This window comes from Thunnus maccoyii, chromosome 3, assembly GCF_910596095.1.
Source record: "Thunnus maccoyii chromosome 3, fThuMac1.1, whole genome shotgun sequence".
Classification (NCBI taxonomy): Eukaryota; Metazoa; Chordata; class Actinopteri; order Scombriformes; family Scombridae; genus Thunnus; species Thunnus maccoyii.
In genome coordinates, this window is record NC_056535.1 from 4,134,432 (window position 1) to 4,151,519 (window position 17,088).

General features: G+C 39.8%; 1 protein-coding gene across 3 annotated transcripts in view; it reads right to left on the reverse strand.

Moving 5' to 3' along the window:
• hdac11 (histone deacetylase 11) overlaps nt 1-12,766 on the reverse strand; it is a 36,980-nt gene extending 24,214 nt beyond the window's left edge. Inside the window, exons 1-5 of one of the 3 annotated variants that reach the window (XM_042405752.1) lie at nt 12,682-12,766; nt 4,034-4,093; nt 3,766-3,914; nt 2,404-2,504; nt 1,349-1,465 (exon numbers count right to left, since the gene is read on the reverse strand). In XM_042405752.1, the coding sequence (XP_042261686.1) occupies nt 1,349-1,465; nt 2,404-2,504; nt 3,766-3,914; nt 4,034-4,068 (402 nt within the window). In that variant the 5' untranslated portion in view covers nt 4,069-4,093; nt 12,682-12,766. Of the gene's footprint in view, nt 1-1,348; nt 1,466-2,403; nt 2,505-3,765; nt 3,915-4,033; nt 4,094-5,181; nt 6,221-12,681 lie in introns of those variants that run through there. The other 2 variants (XM_042405750.1, XM_042405753.1) reach the window with 2 other exon arrangements.
• Between the last annotated feature and the right edge of the window lie 4,322 nt (nt 12,767-17,088).

Genomic DNA, 17,088 nt, shown 5'->3' on the forward strand with positions numbered 1-17,088 from the left:
GATTTCTCCATCGTTATTTACAATAAACAGACTAACACCTGCCCCATTTGTCAAAAACCATGGACTGATTCTCGCCAAACCAATTGCCTCACATTCATAATCATTCCAATTTGATTTAAGATCAGAGAAACCCCAATTTCAATAGGAGTCTGAGAAGGTCCTGGTCCAGCTGGTTCAGGTCTAGTCACTATGCGGGATTGTGGAGTGCCAACAAAAGTAATTTCCATCTCTTTTATCAAGCAGCATTTTCATAGATGTAATTTCCCCTCAGCAGGTGCCGAGCTTTCCCATCACGTGTGTTCACTTCACTTGTTCCCCCTCAGGCGTTCTTCTATCAGCAAGGACTAAACAATTACACTGTACTGTGTGCAAAACATTATTTCCCTTAATGCAACAACATTTGCATAAAATGTAAAATGAAATCCTATTATACTATCGTGCCTACAAAACCTTATTGTTGATGCTGCATAATCAAACGCAAAGCTTCGACGTGATGTAAAATTTCTAAAAGGTTGACTAAACAATGTGAATGTCTTTGTACATATTTAGCTGTAAATGTCATGTCTAGATACAAGTAATATGATAAATTGCCTGTCTAAGCCTGTTTTTCATGGGAGATAAAGTAGTGTATGGAGGGCAGCAGCCTAGCAAATGTAAATTTTGTGGAGCTCAACACTTCACTACCAGCATAGTGATCCATGTGCTGGACTGATGTAGACTTGCAGTGGTGCTGCACACCCGCTCTGTACTGCACAGATCCAGTGGGATGAAATTAGGCAACAACAGTATGATAATAATACTAGTCAGACAGCAAGACTAATGTGCCAAATATCTGCTAATGTACTTGAATTTCTCAGCTACAAAGTCATAATCAATACATTTGTTCACACTCTAAATGAGAATTTTATAATGTAACATTTTTTTTTTTTTTGCACTACAACTAGAAATAGATTTTACAGTCTTGCTATGAATAATAGACATTTAAGGGGAAGTTAAAGAGTATGAGATGTTGAGTTCATCTCTAATATCCAAGAAATAAAAAACTGTTTTTGTGGAAGTGCCTTCAAATTCTGTATTTGATGGTAAATCTTCTCATTAATACCATCATGAATGGGTGCTGCATGGGCGATCTGTAAAGCACCTGAAGTGATTGTTGTATTTGATGAAAGGTAACAGAGACAGTAGTGGGATCACATCATTATTTGGCAGAGCTTCTACACCACAGAACATAATCTCTATTTCTTTCTCTGACTAATGAGGAGGGATAGTTAGCAAAACATGTGACCATTATCAACTGAAAACATGATGAAGACACACAAAAGGCATGATGAGGCTGTCAGATTCCTACCATTATTGTTCCTCCTGTCTGTGTCCGCAAAGGTTTCAACACCTTTCGCTGCACCAGGAAATTAGGCAGAAACAGGAGAGGTGGGATTTCTGTAATTGTTGCCACCACCAGAGACCACTAAAGTGAAAAAGAGCACAATTAGATATACAGTAGTAAAGACCATTTTCTGTGCTACACAGATGAACCTCAAATGCCTAGAAACCCCCCAACATGTTTCCTATGTGTGCCCACCAGGGTTTGGATATGAGGGTGTAGAAAAGCTGACTAAAGACAACACAATGCTGCCAGTGCTTGAGTCTTGACTCTCACATGAAAACAGGACAGCACATAATAATGCAAATGCAAGGCAGGAGTACTGAGGTACCTCTCTGGAGCCCTCCATGATTTGGCTCTGCATGCAGTGAAGGGGAAAGAGAAGAAATGCAAAGTCTTTGACATGATAGAACTACTGTTATCGGCTCTACTTTTCCTACAGCAGACACTCCTTTATGAGAGATTTACAGTCATGTCTCAGTATTCCTGTAACAATGACCGTATGAAATAGTCAAACACAACTCAACTATAGCCTTCTAAATCCAGTCTGAAAGTAAAAACAAATGTGGATCATAGGCAACTCCTGGGGCTGATAAATTAAAAGCGCAAAAACTGTTTTGATTGGAAGGACTCAGAGAGGTGCTATCCCCTGAATATGCTTGACATGATTGATGTGATTGAGAACTATTTCCCCAATGAGATAATCCACTGCATTTTAATGAGCACTCCCTGCTCTCTTATGTCACCTCCTGCATTACAATATGAGATGGAAAATGAATACAAACAGTTTGGTGTGAATCACATTAATGAAATATTAAATATGAACATGCAGTAACGTTTCATTTTAATAACAATGAAATCAATTTCAATCTTTGCCGGATCCCTCAGCTCCTCAGTACCTCTGAGTGATGAACAGAGAAGATGAAGATGTGAGAAGATGAAGAACTGTAGTGAACATGCCATGCTGCCATAATGAGAGAGACACATTAAAGGTTGGTGGTGTTGAGGGATAACGATGCTACCTTTAATCTGTTGAGGTAGCGTTTGGTGTGAACCACCAGCAGATCCTCTTCAGTAGCTTCACGGGCTTCAACAATGTTCCCGTCAGTGATGAACTGCTCCTCTGAGACAAAGGTATTGTGTGATTAGAGTCAAATAGGCATGAGTCCGAAAATATGTGTCGTTACAATGAAAAACATAGACTGTAATACCAATTTTCTGAATCAAACTTTCACAATTGAGCTCAAGTTTTACCTTTGTGCTGCATAATTTTCATTTTCATTCACCAATTGTAAATTATAACCTCCAACCAGGTGAAAGGACCAAAAAGGTCCAGGCCTGCTACACACTTAAGCCCTTTTCAGACATAGAATACTCGACACTGCTGGCTTGATCTATCAGTTTAAGTGACGGCTTTTTGTCATTCTGACAAAGGAGACTTTAATGAAGCTTGTGCAGTACTTGGCACCTGGTACATGAGAATATAACCATTAGAATCAATATGATGAGCAGGAATTTGAGTTTTTTATCATGCTATTTTTGAGCAAAGTATATATGGTCATAAACTAATACTGAGATAACTACCATGATATTAATTTTGACCATATCACCCCACCCTACCCAGACAGTTTATATCTGACAACTTATTGCAATGACCTGAAAAAACATTTAATTTTTCAAGATGCAGCTATGGTTACTAAGCATACAGTGCACATGTTTCATAGCAACATGATTTTTAACATGATTAGGGTGAATTTTAGCATCACTTTTTTTTTTTTTACTAACATTAGCTGTTCCATTAAGAGACTGTTCTATTTTTCTTGGACCATTACACCATAATGTTTTAAAAAATTCAGCCTCTGACTCTGACTGTGACATAGAGGGCTCATTAAAATCTATTACAAAACAAGTACCGTTATATGATTTCCTAAACAGGCTGGTTATATTTGCAATATCATCCAATTTTTCTCCACTTATTGCAAGGGTACATTTAAAAAAAAAAATCCAGGTTTTCCACTGTCAGCACAGGCTTAGTTTCTTATTTGCACTCTTAACTTCTGAAAGTTTGGTGAATTCATTAAGCTGCGTACAGCGCTTTCTGTAGCTAAGACGATCCATGGTGCATTTGACAACAACTTTGTGTGAAGTCGTGCCAGTTAGCCAGCGACTGTCTTCCCTTGGCCTTGAAACCCGCACTGGGCCTCATCTACTGTACCTGCGCAGGCTCCCACAGGGAGTTTCTTCTAATTATCTGTGCTCTATTACTCTGCCTTTCCCCTTTCCAGCAACTATACCTCACCTCTCCCCTCTCCATCTTCCTCTTTGTTCTCTACCTCTGTGATTCCATATACATAAGCTCAGGAAGATGCTTGTCACACTCTTACCTTTCAAGAAGTGAATGACTTTCCCCCACTTCCCCGCATCAAATGGATGGAGCTTTTCAAGGCCCATGAAGGTGATGTTGTAGTCTGGGTGGTACACAATCGGCAGACATCTTGGAGGGATGCTGCCGTACAATTCGGTGTGGTGAGAACTGAAAGAGGGTGTTCGATACAACACTGCCGCATTAGCCTACATTTACATGGAGTGATTTCCCCAGTGGCCTAATAAGCACTATTGGAATTGTCATGCTTGTTTGTTTGTGCTCCTCACCTCTTTTTCCCTTCATTATCTTCTTTGTGAGACATGTTTCTCAGGCATTGCTTCTTTCATCTAGGGAATAAAAAGAAAATTAATCAACTGACTGTGGAATTCACTGCTGTTAATATGTATGGTAACTCTCCAAACAGATAATTCAGATAAATTAAGATTAGATTTCTTTTATTTTTAAATGCTATAACTTCCCTATTGTCACCTTCCTAAAATAATGGTCCAAGTCATTTTTTGACCAAAAAAGGTTTTTTTCTACCTAAATCATCTCCTTATGATGCTGGTCACCTCTGGTAAAATCGCCCACATCCTCAGTTAGGAACAGATCATGCAATTCTACCCCTGTAGTATAATGGCCTACGTCAAAAGAGTGACTAAATCGTCATATTATATAGTTATTTAGTCTTTTTATTCAGTCTTTTTAGTCAGCATTTTAATCAGCAAAATAGCTAAGTCCATGAAGCTAGCATTTGGCAAAGAGTGGAAAGGCTCCAGAATCTGTGGCTGTTACAAGTGATAGGCTTTCTGTTAACTCTTCTCTGCCTTTTCAACAATATTTCATCTACAGTTCTTGTCTCATTTTTTTCCACATTACATGATCTAATTAAGAAAGATCTGAATACTGTATTGTAATCTAACAGCTAGAAATGATGTGTATAACTAAAAAAATGACAAAGGATCCTCTTTACTTTTGAGTTTTTATTTAATGAAAATCTCACTTGAACATAATATTAGTAATCCAGTATTATAGTATGCCTGTTGTGCAGTGTCTAGAGGCAGCTTGTGCACACCATGATGATGTTTTGTGTTTTCTGAGAAACCTGAAAAAATGACTTGGGCCATTATTTTAAGAAGGTGACGACATCCTGTTCAGGATTCTGCACAAGAAACAATGTAGGAACTTACACTGTACATGAATCAAGTGTCATTTCTCGCGCATGCGCAGTGTCGTGTATACATTTCCAAAGACGCAACGACATGAAGAAATGTTTCAGCGGGCACAAACAGCCTCCAAAGTACACCTGTGCAGTCCTTTAATGGTCTAACCCGGCTAATGTTGACCGTTTTAGGGAAAAACGTCACCACAGCTGTTGTATGAAACCGTTTCGGAGGACACTAGGAAACTAGCAGCAGCCGATGATGTGACTCACCTGCTGCTGTATGTGGAATAACGCAGGTCACCGCACAGCTGCTGCAAATAAACAGTCACTGGAGACTGTCAGTGCGTGTCCTTCCCGCCGAGCTTTAGCTGGGCTTGTTCGTCAGTAACTAACAGAAAGAAAACGTCTTTTCTGGACAGCGTTTAGGTTTAGCCTTGTAGTTCTTCCTGCTCCGCCGCTGCGTAGAACACGTACGTAGAATGCGCGAGAGCTCCGTCAGTTACGCTCATAGCGCATATGGAGATTTAAAGCAGAAGAGACACAATCAATCAATCAATCAAACCTTATTTGTATAGCACCTTTGGTACAGGTCATTGCAGTACAAAGCGCCTGACAGATGACTGACAAGCTGATAAGTCAGTACAAATGTAAACAGTAAAACAATTTGAGACTAATGCACACAGGAAATGAAAATGGTGAAAATGTGTTTGTTTTTAACTGTGCAGCTGATACTTGCTGCTTGTGAAATTATCCCTCTATATTCATGTTTTCCGTCTATTTCTTTTCCTATGTCTTTGACTCTCCATCCATATGCAGTGATCTATTATTATTATAGTTGCATTCCCCAAATTGAACTGCACATGTTCTAGATATACACATGTGTGTTTCTGAAAGCTCAATTATATTCAGTGTTGGAAGAAATATTCAGATACTCAGTGAAAAATACTCAACTGAATGTCTTGCATTTAATTTACTGTTACTAATTTTAAAGGGTGGTTGCGAAGCTGTTAGAACATCCAGCCAGCAGTTCTAGGCACCTGTCTGTTTTAAGACCTGCACACCCACACAGGTGTTTTGAGTTAACCTGGTAAGACTTGTGAAGGGTGACTCTCAGGTGAAATTGGATGGAGCTATGCTAGGAATTATGTAGCATCACCAATTTGAGCATAGCAACAAGGATGATAAAGTTATCCCACCCTGAACAGGTGTAACTAAAGAGCAGTGGACATGTTAATCAAGCACATCTTGTGCATGCCTCCACTGTCCAGAAAACACCTGTGTAGGTGGACAATACAGTAGGTGTGTAGACTCTTTAACTACTTTCCATATAGTTCGATAGTTTAATCTATAAGAGTGCAGTAACATATTTAATAAGATGATCCGGTGTATTCGGTGACCAGTTTAACCTATAATGTAACTTGTAATTATAGCTGTTAATTAAATGTAGTGGAGTAAAAACATATTATTTCTCTATGAAATGTAGTGGATTAGAAGTATATAGTGGTATATAATGAAAATACCCAAGTAAGGTATCTCTAAGTTGCACTTGAGTGAGTGTAGTAAGGCAAAAAGCTCAGCACACATTTACATACAGTGATAATAGAGCATGTAACACTTGTAAGTTACCTAATCAATTACACATCTTTCCCACCCATGCATATTTGTGCTCCAATATGTGTGTGTGTGAATATCTATCTATCTATCTATATATATGTGTGTGTGTGTATGCATATATGTATGTATATATATAGGATAGCTGGATAAGCAAGGTGTCACCTATGTCAGAATGTGCAGCAAAAGTGCAGGATTTAGCGAGAGGAAAAGAAAAATTGAATCCTTTTAGTTTGACTTCAGCAGCACACAGAATGTTCCCATAGGGATCAATAAAATTTCATCTTATCTGATCTCAGTCTGCAATAATGTGCAGTTCCACATAATAAATGTCTCTGTTGTTACAGTGCAATATGAGTTAACAAGTAGCCGTTTTCACCGCTGCAGTGAAGGCACTGACAGGCAAAAATGTTACCTGTAATTCCTGTGAATTGGATGACTCTAAAATGCTGCAGCTGAAGAGGCAGATGTCTATAAATAGCATGATATGTTAATGCCTGTGTAATGTAATAGAGATGGCCTACCTCTGAAGTGAGGAAAGACGTGATCTCTCTGCTGGCCCGGCAGTCCGAGAAAGCTAGAAACACTCAGTTGTGTTCCTGTCTGTAATACTTTACAGTGAAATCATACCGACTTTCACATGACCTTTGGTATATTTTTAGCTCTTGCTCATTTCCTCAATATTCCTGAAGGAGACTACATTATTGCTGTGATGCTGTGTATATTTTTATGAGACACTTGTTTTCATGAGCACGTTCTTCCATAATCACCAACATCGGAGGACAAAAAGATGTACAGTAGCTATAAATATCTATAGGAACAATTTATTAAAGGCTTGAGTTTCAATTAATGTGAAAAGGTAACTTACTCCATTTCTTGGCACCACAGCACCTAAAGCGGTACCTGTGTTAATACTGGAGCTCTGAAAGCACATGTTGGTAACACTGGTTCTACTCTGGTGGGCATCCACAGAGGGTGGTCTTTACTCAGGGACTGTGTTGTTATAGTAGTGGAGTTTTTTTGACTTGATCCTCTAAGGGAAACGTTACCATCTGAGCTGCTGGAATTACTTTTTTTTTTTTTTTTCTTTTTTGCCAAATTGCTTTCCGTATTCAACTCAACACAACCTGCTCTGAGTGTCTTTCCCAGACCTTCACTTTCCCCAATGCCATGCTCTCTCCACCCACATTACTGTTTAGCATTTAACATTAACACTAAACAAGTATCTAATAGACGGTTTGGCAGAAAAAATCTGACAATCTAGGACAATACTGGTTGAGCAAAGTTTGCATAACCGAGGTACTGATGCATATAAAAACAAATTCTAGATCAAAATCTAGGTTAAGGAAGCTCAACCATTAATGAAGCATATTCATCCTGTTTCATTATTTCAGCTTTGGCTGCATGTATTGATTCAACAGTCTTACACAACCATGTCCATACTCTACATATTGTAGTTCATGTAATAACTGAAGTTATTAGTGCAGTGTCTTAGGATCTAAGTGAAAAGTGGTTTAAATTTTTATGATGATAGAATATAAGTTGGTTCAGTGGTGCCCTTGTGAGTTTCTCTTTTCAATTCTTTTCACTTCCTTATTTTATTGTTTGGTATAAATTTTAAAGATTCACTTTTCTGATATAACTTGTGGGTCTCAGTAGAGAATCACATTAAATTAAGATAGAGAGATGTGTTTTTGAAATTTCAGTGGTTGAAGTAAGAGTTCATCATTCACTCTTACTGTAAATTCTACACTCTATGAGATTAAATTAAATGTGTTTTTACACGACTGATTTCTGTTCAGCTGCATCAACATCAACCTGCCAGTTGTAATTTTGTTTTTTCTCCAGTAGATGTGATTGACACATCGAGGTCCAGATCTGACATGAATTAGATGGTCCGCTTGGGGCAATAGATACCTCACCAACAATACTGAGCACCTGTTACCATAGCAACTGTCAAAGTAGATATGACAACCGCCCATTGTCATTGAGATGAGCGAGAACAAATAAAATAAGGGTTCTGCTGCTGAAGCAGAGAGGCTGATTGTTGGACCGCTGGTGAAATCTCAACAGTGACACTAACTAATCTATAACCTGATTTCATAAATCCTCATTCACTGCACTTTTGTGGTGAGGCTGTGGTTACTCCAAATGGTCAAACCAATGGGCTCTTTCATGTAGACGGATGAGAAAGCAGTTCCTCAAAAGTCTTCAGGGAGGTATTTGGAGATCAAAATACACCGTTTTCCATCTGCATCGCTAAAGCCAGGAGGAGCAATTATCTCATGCAGGGATTGAATGTTTCACTGATTCATGGGATAATTGTTCAAGGCAACTGTTTAAAGCAATCAAGTTCACAGGAAAAAATACCTCTTTATACAACACATTCTACATTATTAGGTAGATGTGATAGTTTAAATGACCTCAAAGCCTGCTTAGAGTGAGCTCAGCTATCCACTATTGAAGTTTGGACATCCAGATATTGATGCTTAATATGATAATGTTCATGTTTGATTGTTAACAGTTAGGCTTAAACTGATGGGGAGGTTATAACATGTAGTAGTATAAGGCATGTATTATGAAACTGTGTTTAATTTCTGGGCTTAAACTGATTTTAAAATGTGTTTAGAATGAAATACTTCTACAGCAAAATGTTCTTTGGGCTAAAGATCACCAAGGAGCATCACATCATGTGTTTTGTTTATTGTGTTGGTTTAAGTAATAAAGAGATGAGAGACAGGAAAACATTTGACAGGATTTATATACAGTATGAATCTTGGCAACATTTATTATTTGGTTTTAAGCTCATCTATATCCATGATATATACAAGTCAGAACAAAAAAAGGAGTTCTATTGAGCCTGTACTGTATGGAGAACATTTGCCCAACACTTTTAATCCAGCAATAGGCTCTAATTAATCTAATTATCAGTTTAAAATTGCATAAAAATAAGGTAAGATATTCAGAAAAGTATATCATTTCTTTTGTTGTGTGTGTTTGTGATTGCGATTTTAGAATTGATGACATATATTATGATGTTTTTATCAGAGTCATCATCTGACCACAGTTCCCCCGCTCACTGTCACTGCCATGCAGTTTGAACCTCTCCTGCTACTACTCACTTGCACACCAGGGGCCACATGCATAAAACTCTGTGTAGATTCATGACTAAAACTGAGCTTATGCACAAAAGGCAGAAATATGCATTCTTTTCGTCAGATTTATAAAGCCATGCCTATGCATGGTGTTTTATAAATCTCATTCATTGAGGAACCAGGTGCATGTGCACGACCCTCATTTCCACTCCCACAGTTAGCCATCAATGGATGAAGACGCGACTTGACTCTTTTTAAATGCCGCCTTCATCCTTTTGGATTTGTTTGCTGATTCTGCCTGCAAATATGTTTCTCACTGCCAGTGTAGCTTGTTTTTCCTCAGACCAAAGATTGTTTTTTATACCCGTCTAGTCTGTCTCTGCTAATAGGGTGACCTGCATTCATAAATATTTGTGAAGAAACCTTAAAGCCAAAGGAGACTTACAGTATTATAACACAAATGACAACCCAGCTGCCATCCCCAGCCATCATCCCCCAGTCACACTATTGCATGTGATGGCCTATTTAACTGGAATTTAATGTATTCAACATTTCAGTTTACACAGGAGGAGATGCTAAAGGTAACTCAGTGTGTTATTATAACTGGAACAGTTCTTAAGCAAATTGAATGGAATAGGTTGTTATTTTCCTTACTGTGAAGAAGAAGCCTTGAATCTTAACGAGCTGTTAGAGGACCACATTGTCATTCAAAAAGCTGCTGTTGTTGCATGAGAGCAGTACAGTGCATCAATCTCACAATTTCAAATTGTAACGCAGATTTAGCGGTCGCCATGCTATGCACTATTTTGACTGACAATTGAGCCGTAGGGTTTCAGATTTTAGACTGCTGGCAGGAAGACTCAAGAGAGACAGACTACAATTTATTTCCACTCAAACAATGCCTCTCAGTTTCCAGTCTGCTCAAGCTGATGTAAACATCATCTGATTTCCAGAGTCAGGCAGTGATCTCATGAAACACTGCCTTTATGTTTGCTCTTGCCATCCTGCCAGCCCTCTGTTGTGGTTCTTTTAGGTGTCAAACCCAACCTCACGCAGTAATACAGATCATCAGAAGATAAGAGTTCTTGTAAGGAGTATTCTCTTTTTCTTCTCAAGTCAAAGATGGCATATGGAATCTTGAAAAATTTCACTTTTTTGTCCTAGATTTGGATTTGTAACTCCCAGAAATTTCCACCTGTGTCCATACTAAATCCTGAGATTTAATAGGATGAACTCACAGCCTTTCTAGTGGGGTTGGGGTGTGACTTTTTTTTTTACAACGCAATTTTGTGATGCTGGTTGATAAAACTGCTGTATTCTTACATGAGAATCTTGCCCGGGGCACCTGAAACGGAGATTTATGATTCCACATGGGAATCATAATAAGTGAAAAATCAAAAAGATAAGGAAGAACATAAAATTTTATGAGGTTCCATCATAAATGAGAATTTTGGCATGAGGCACACAGTTCCTTGGCTTACCAATGTGCTAATTTGCTAAGTGCAGCTGTAAAAACAACTGACTTTGAATTTTAATGCCTTTTTTTCAGACTCACAACATGCTGTTCAGTATGGCACGTTGTCACAATCCTAGGGTTTAAATTGTGTGCCCAGCATGTTACCTCCTTTGGGAGCCTTGACCACTGCCACTCACATGCTCCTGACAGAGAATATGCTATAGAGCCATGGGAGGGAGCAGTAGACCCACAGCATGTACATCAATGTGCTGTCACAGCGTGCACCCAGCTCCTCTTATCCAGCCACACATCTGACAGCTGCTCCCGCATCACCAGAACATTCACACTTGACAGGAGTGTATAGAAGTGGAGTACAATGAAGAGAGACACCACTCTGTAGCCTTTTCTTTGAAGAGGATTTTTGGAAGTTGCATTTCATTCCAACATGAGCGTGGTACATAACTCTCTAATGAGCAGAATGGAGATATTGTAAATATTGGCTATGAAGACAACCCTTAAGTACTGTTAATAAAGTACTGTTAATAAACATGCATACTGTATCAAGTAATGGTAATATCCTGGTTTGAATCAAGTATGGGGTCTTTGAGGTCTGTCTTCACCAAGAGGGATAGCCTACAATAAATTTAAACAAGCCTGCTATTATACAATCAAACAGAATTTGAGGATGTAACTTCTTTCTTTTCCAATATAATAAATAATAATAATGTATGAGGATGGAATTGGCCTTTTTTCACCATTGACATTTTTATTTTGGCTGTGTCTCAATTGAGGGGCCGCATCCCTTGAAGGACACGGACTACAAAGGCGTGTCCTTCGTAGACTGAGTGTTGTTAAAGGGGACCTATTATGCTCATTTTCAGCTCTATATTTTTTATATTTGGACTCCACTAGAGTAGCTTTGCATGATTCACAGTTCAAAAAACATCTATAATGATAAGGAAAAGCATAATAGGTCCCCTTTAACCTTCATCCTACCAACATATTTAACATACAAGGACAACTGACTGGGGTCCCTGGGGACCCCAAGTATAAATTACTGTAAGAAACGACCATCATAGCAAAATGTTAACCTATTTCTCTTTTAATCATTGTTGTTGTTATTTTAGGAAAGTTAGTTAATTTGCATATTGTGGAAAACAAAAATACATACTTTTCTTTAATATAAATTGAAGCTTTTATCCCAAGTAATATCTTTCCACAAAGCCTTCAAAATGACTGACAGAATGCCCCCATCCCTCCCTGATAGTATGTGATACTTTAAATCAGGACCTATGGCAAACAGGAATTCAATAAATAGTTTCATCTATTAAAACTGCATAGGCGGCAGTGGGTGCTTTTGACTGAGGTCCCCCAGGACCCCAGTACATTGGTATTTTTAAAAAGCACTAAGTACAACACAAACAGAAAACAATGATATGAAGTCATAAGGAACAAATTAATTGACAAAGTCATGAAAAATTGGAATGATAGAATAAAGCATCTGTGAGATATGACATAAAGTATGCCTCTGGGGTCTGCAGGTACCCATGAGATGGTCTGGTCTACGGAGGATTTTCTATTTGCATCACCAGCTGTTCCCGCCCTTACCCTTTCGTCAAGAAGCGCCGCTCCTGTCTCCTAGCAACCTTGACAGCTGCAGTTGACAATCGGGACACAGCTAGTAGAAATAAAGCCAGAAATTTTAGTTTTATCATTGTGGCAGCCCATCCAGGTCCATCAGCACCATCAGGGACTCCCTGCTCAGCTGAACTAAATTATACATAAACACATTTTCTAAGACCTAATATTTATAACACTGAATTTAAGACTTTTAAGGACCTGCAGACACATTGTTATTCTACTACTTATGTACTTTATGTTTTGAATAGTTGTAAAGACTACTATAAATGAAATCACCAATGCATTTAACAATTACTTTTTTTATTATTCAACTAATCTCTTGAGTAGAGTGAAGAACTTGTCCATTCTCTCACTGCTCTCCTCTCCTCTGCCTCTCTCTACAACCTCATGTCTTCCTTCATCAGCTGAAGAGGCTCATCCTCTCTGTCTCTCTTCAGAGTAAGGGGAAGACGGAGTACAATCATTCTGTAATTGGAACAGCAGTGTACTTGCAGCTCACTTTCAAACACAACTACCTGACTGAACTGTGACAAAATAATCTCAAGTCAAAGCACCACTAGCACTTTTTTTCTCACAAAAAATAACCTCATTGACAGAGAGATGCAGTGAATGGTGTTATTCAAGCTGTAATGTAGCTATAATAAATATAACTTAATAATATATAACGAAATTTAATATAGAAATGTGGTGATATCTATACATATAGAGCTGAGATGACCAGCTGGTCTCACCACATCTCCGAAAACATTGGAGCAGAACTCCAAACAAGCATTATTTGGATAAACTGACAACATATCGTGAAATGGTTACTTTCTCGCCTGATCCATCCATTGGATACTCCAAATTTGGAAAAAGAAGGTTGCATTTCTTGGCCGCGTTTGTTTGAACCTTAACGTATTTGAGCCTCAAATGCAGCCTTTGAAGAATGCAGCCCTTGAATTGAGCTCACAGCTTTTGACTCAGATGAGAAGGGATTTGCTAGTGTTCAAGGGAAATCGTAACATGGTGGTTGCCTCACATAGGCTGGGTACATATAGTTTAGAATATTTCCCTTGGACTGGAATACTGTTGGTATCCCGTCGCATGTTCATCTGAGGCTAGCCAGGGTGTTGCCTGAGCTTTGCCTCAGATGAGAAGGGCTCATTACTGCTTGGATACAATGAGAACTCACCTCAAGTAGAGCCTTTTCCACCAAATCTAACTGTATAACCTATAACTGGTCTCTGACTGAAGTAACATTAACGATAGCTTCTCTTCAAGTCTCCCAGTAAGCCATGACAATGATCCACCATGTAAAAATACCAGGTCCCTGAAACTGAGGCAACCAAATGGAATTCAGCCATCATTCATTTTGTGCTTTTCCTACTGTGACATGTCAAAATGTCTTTTGTGGACAAAGGCCTCTTCAGCCCCAATATTAATATTATGGTTAATACACCTATATTTGACAACCGAAATGTCCACAGAGAGATATGTACTGGGAGGATGTACTCAAGTGGGGAGTACCACCACAACATCCCTCCACTCCTCATCCACTGGGTCTACAACTTCATCATCAGCAACAGACCATAAGCACAGTAACATCATCAACCATCATCATCAACACCAGAGCCCCTCAGGGGTGTGTCCTCAGTCCCTTCCTTAACACCTTCTACACAAAACGACTGCATCAAGCCTTCATCCATCACCACATACTACAAATACTCCGATGAGTAGTTTTTTTCATTTCACACAATGGTGCACCGACAACCACCTCCGACTGAGCATGGACAAAAGCAAAAGAATTGCTCATTAACACATCAAACACACCCCACACTGGACTGAACCCCACCTCCATCCATGGTAAGACAGTAGAACAGATCAACTTCAAATATCTTGGATTCACTTTAGACAATAAACTCAGTTTTGATCAACACATCACTGATATCCATAAAGGATCCCAGCAGATGCTCCACATCATCCGCAAACTTTCTGTTGCCCCCCACCCCCTGTTGTTGCTTTACAAAAACCCATCCTGTTGTACTGTTTCCTCTGTTTCTTCACCATGTTAGCCATCTCCAACAAAAACAAACTTACCAGGATCACACGTCATCGACTCCCCTACATTCAATCTCTCCGACATGAATGACAGAGACATCATATGCCCCGCACTCACGATAGACACTCTCAATCCACACCTCACACTACTGCTGTAGATACAGGACCTTAACATGGAGAAGAGCTTGTTTTGGCAGAAGTTTTGTCCCTTCTGCCGTAGCAGCACTGAACAAACTGCCTCACTGACACAGTGGATCCAGACTCATCTGTGGGTGTGTGCGCAAATACGTGTTGGGACTCAGGTGGGAGAATGAATGTTATGCGTTTATGTTTATTGGTGTGTTTGCGGTGTGGCAATGTGTACATTTCTGTGAGGAATACGTACGTGCTGTGAAAACAAATTTCCTGCGGGGAACATTAAAGACCATATCTATGCTGTGTACAGTATGTTTGTGCTGTTTTTTCTCATCCTCTACAATAGATAACCCTGTGGGATGACAGTATAGTACATCTACAGTACAACAGATATGGCTTCGATCACAGATGCACTGTAATATTCAAATATTTTAACCCAAGTCGTCTGCCCATGCAAAAGCACCATTCCTGCAGATTATCTCAAATCAAAAACCGCATTACATGCTTATACGGTATTTTAGCCCTTTATATTCTGTCATTAATTCTTTCAGCATTACTTTGGATGAATTCAGTTTGATCATGAATCTAAATATAATACTTCTGAATCCTCTCAAATCCCTTTTAAAGCACATTTAGGATGAAAACTGTTAAAAGGCAAGTGGTTGGTCTGTGAGTCATGCTGCCAGGCCTGATGTTAGCACAGTGGGAAGTGGCAATGAAAAGATATATTGTGTGTTTGATTTTGTGTGTGTGTGTGTGTGTGTGTGTGTGTGTGTGTGTGTGTGTGTGTGACCCAAACAGGATCAGAGAGGATTTGTGTTGAGGTCTATGTATTGAGAATTTACCGAGCTACATAACCTCGGTATGACATACACCTGAGGGACGTTTCACAATGAAAATCGATCGAGCAAACAATAATCAACAGTGCTGAAGCTTTCTACTGCGGCAAGGTGTTCATGTTGTTCAAAATAATCCATAATGTGGCTCAGCTCCCTGCTAACAGCCCCCCCCCCCCCCCTCCCCCTTCATTCATCACTCACTGACCATTTTGCGCGGGACCGCTCCGTGATTGATTGTGTTTATGTTTTGAGCCCGCTGTGTGACTGATGAAGTGAAATGTGTGTGTACCATTCTGTGGATGAATGTCATGTTCGCTCTATGCATGCTGCATGCACACAGGATGGGCTGTGTCGGTGGAGCTGCGCTCAGTTTTAAAGAAATTCAAGCCTCAATCAGCCACTATCACCAAAATGTTACATCTGCCCCTGGGATATCATCTGCCACACCTTCTACCTCTATTTCAGTGTCTCCCTAGCCTGCTGCTGCTCTCCTTGTGGCTCTATCCCTGTGTGTGTGTGTGTGTGTGTGTGTGTGTGTGTGTGTGTGTGTGTGTGTGTGTGTGTGTGTGTGTGTGGGGTGGGTGATTGTGTGAGAGCCACACCAGCTGCCCCTCATTTCTGTAATCAAGCCTATACAAAGACTAAGCTCTGCCACTTCCACACTGCCAAATCATAGACTCTGCCCATGCAGTCGCCCTTTTTGATTCTTGTTACTGTTCTGTCAGTATTCTGCTTTTGCCTAATACCTGTTTCCCTGCGCCTGCAGTTAAACACAGCCTGACTCTAGCCTCTGTTTCCAGATCTGCTGCCTCGTCTGTCTTCCTCATCGGCTCAGCTCAGCTCCCTGTGCTCTCTGGAACCCGCTCTGCCTGGCTCCCCTCAACACCCCCCCCCCACCCCCTGCCCTGCTTAGCCCAGCTTGATGCCCAAGCCTCAGGTTTCCAGCTATCTGCCTAAGCCCTTGCCCCAGTCTCTCAGCTACCAGCCCAAACTTCCCCAGGTCTGAATCCCCTTTCCCCAGCCTTCAGAAATAAACATTTTCTATCATATCCCCGTCTCCTCACTGTGAGTGTCTGCATTTGGGGTTCACCTGCTTCGTCCCCACGAAACACAAAGGCAGAACAAGGCATCTTTAATTGAAAAGCTATAGATTCACCTCATTCATCAGATTAAATTTCTGTTGTCTGGTCACCACTCAGCACACAGGAACTAACAGTTTAAGAATCCAGACAGTCTCTTGAGAGGCAGTGTGTGAGTTCTCTACCCAGAGAAACCTGGACTAAGAAAATGGCCAAATCTCTTCTTTGTCCTCACATATATTCTAGGAGCTATACTTATATTGGACAATTCTGGCAGTCAGAAT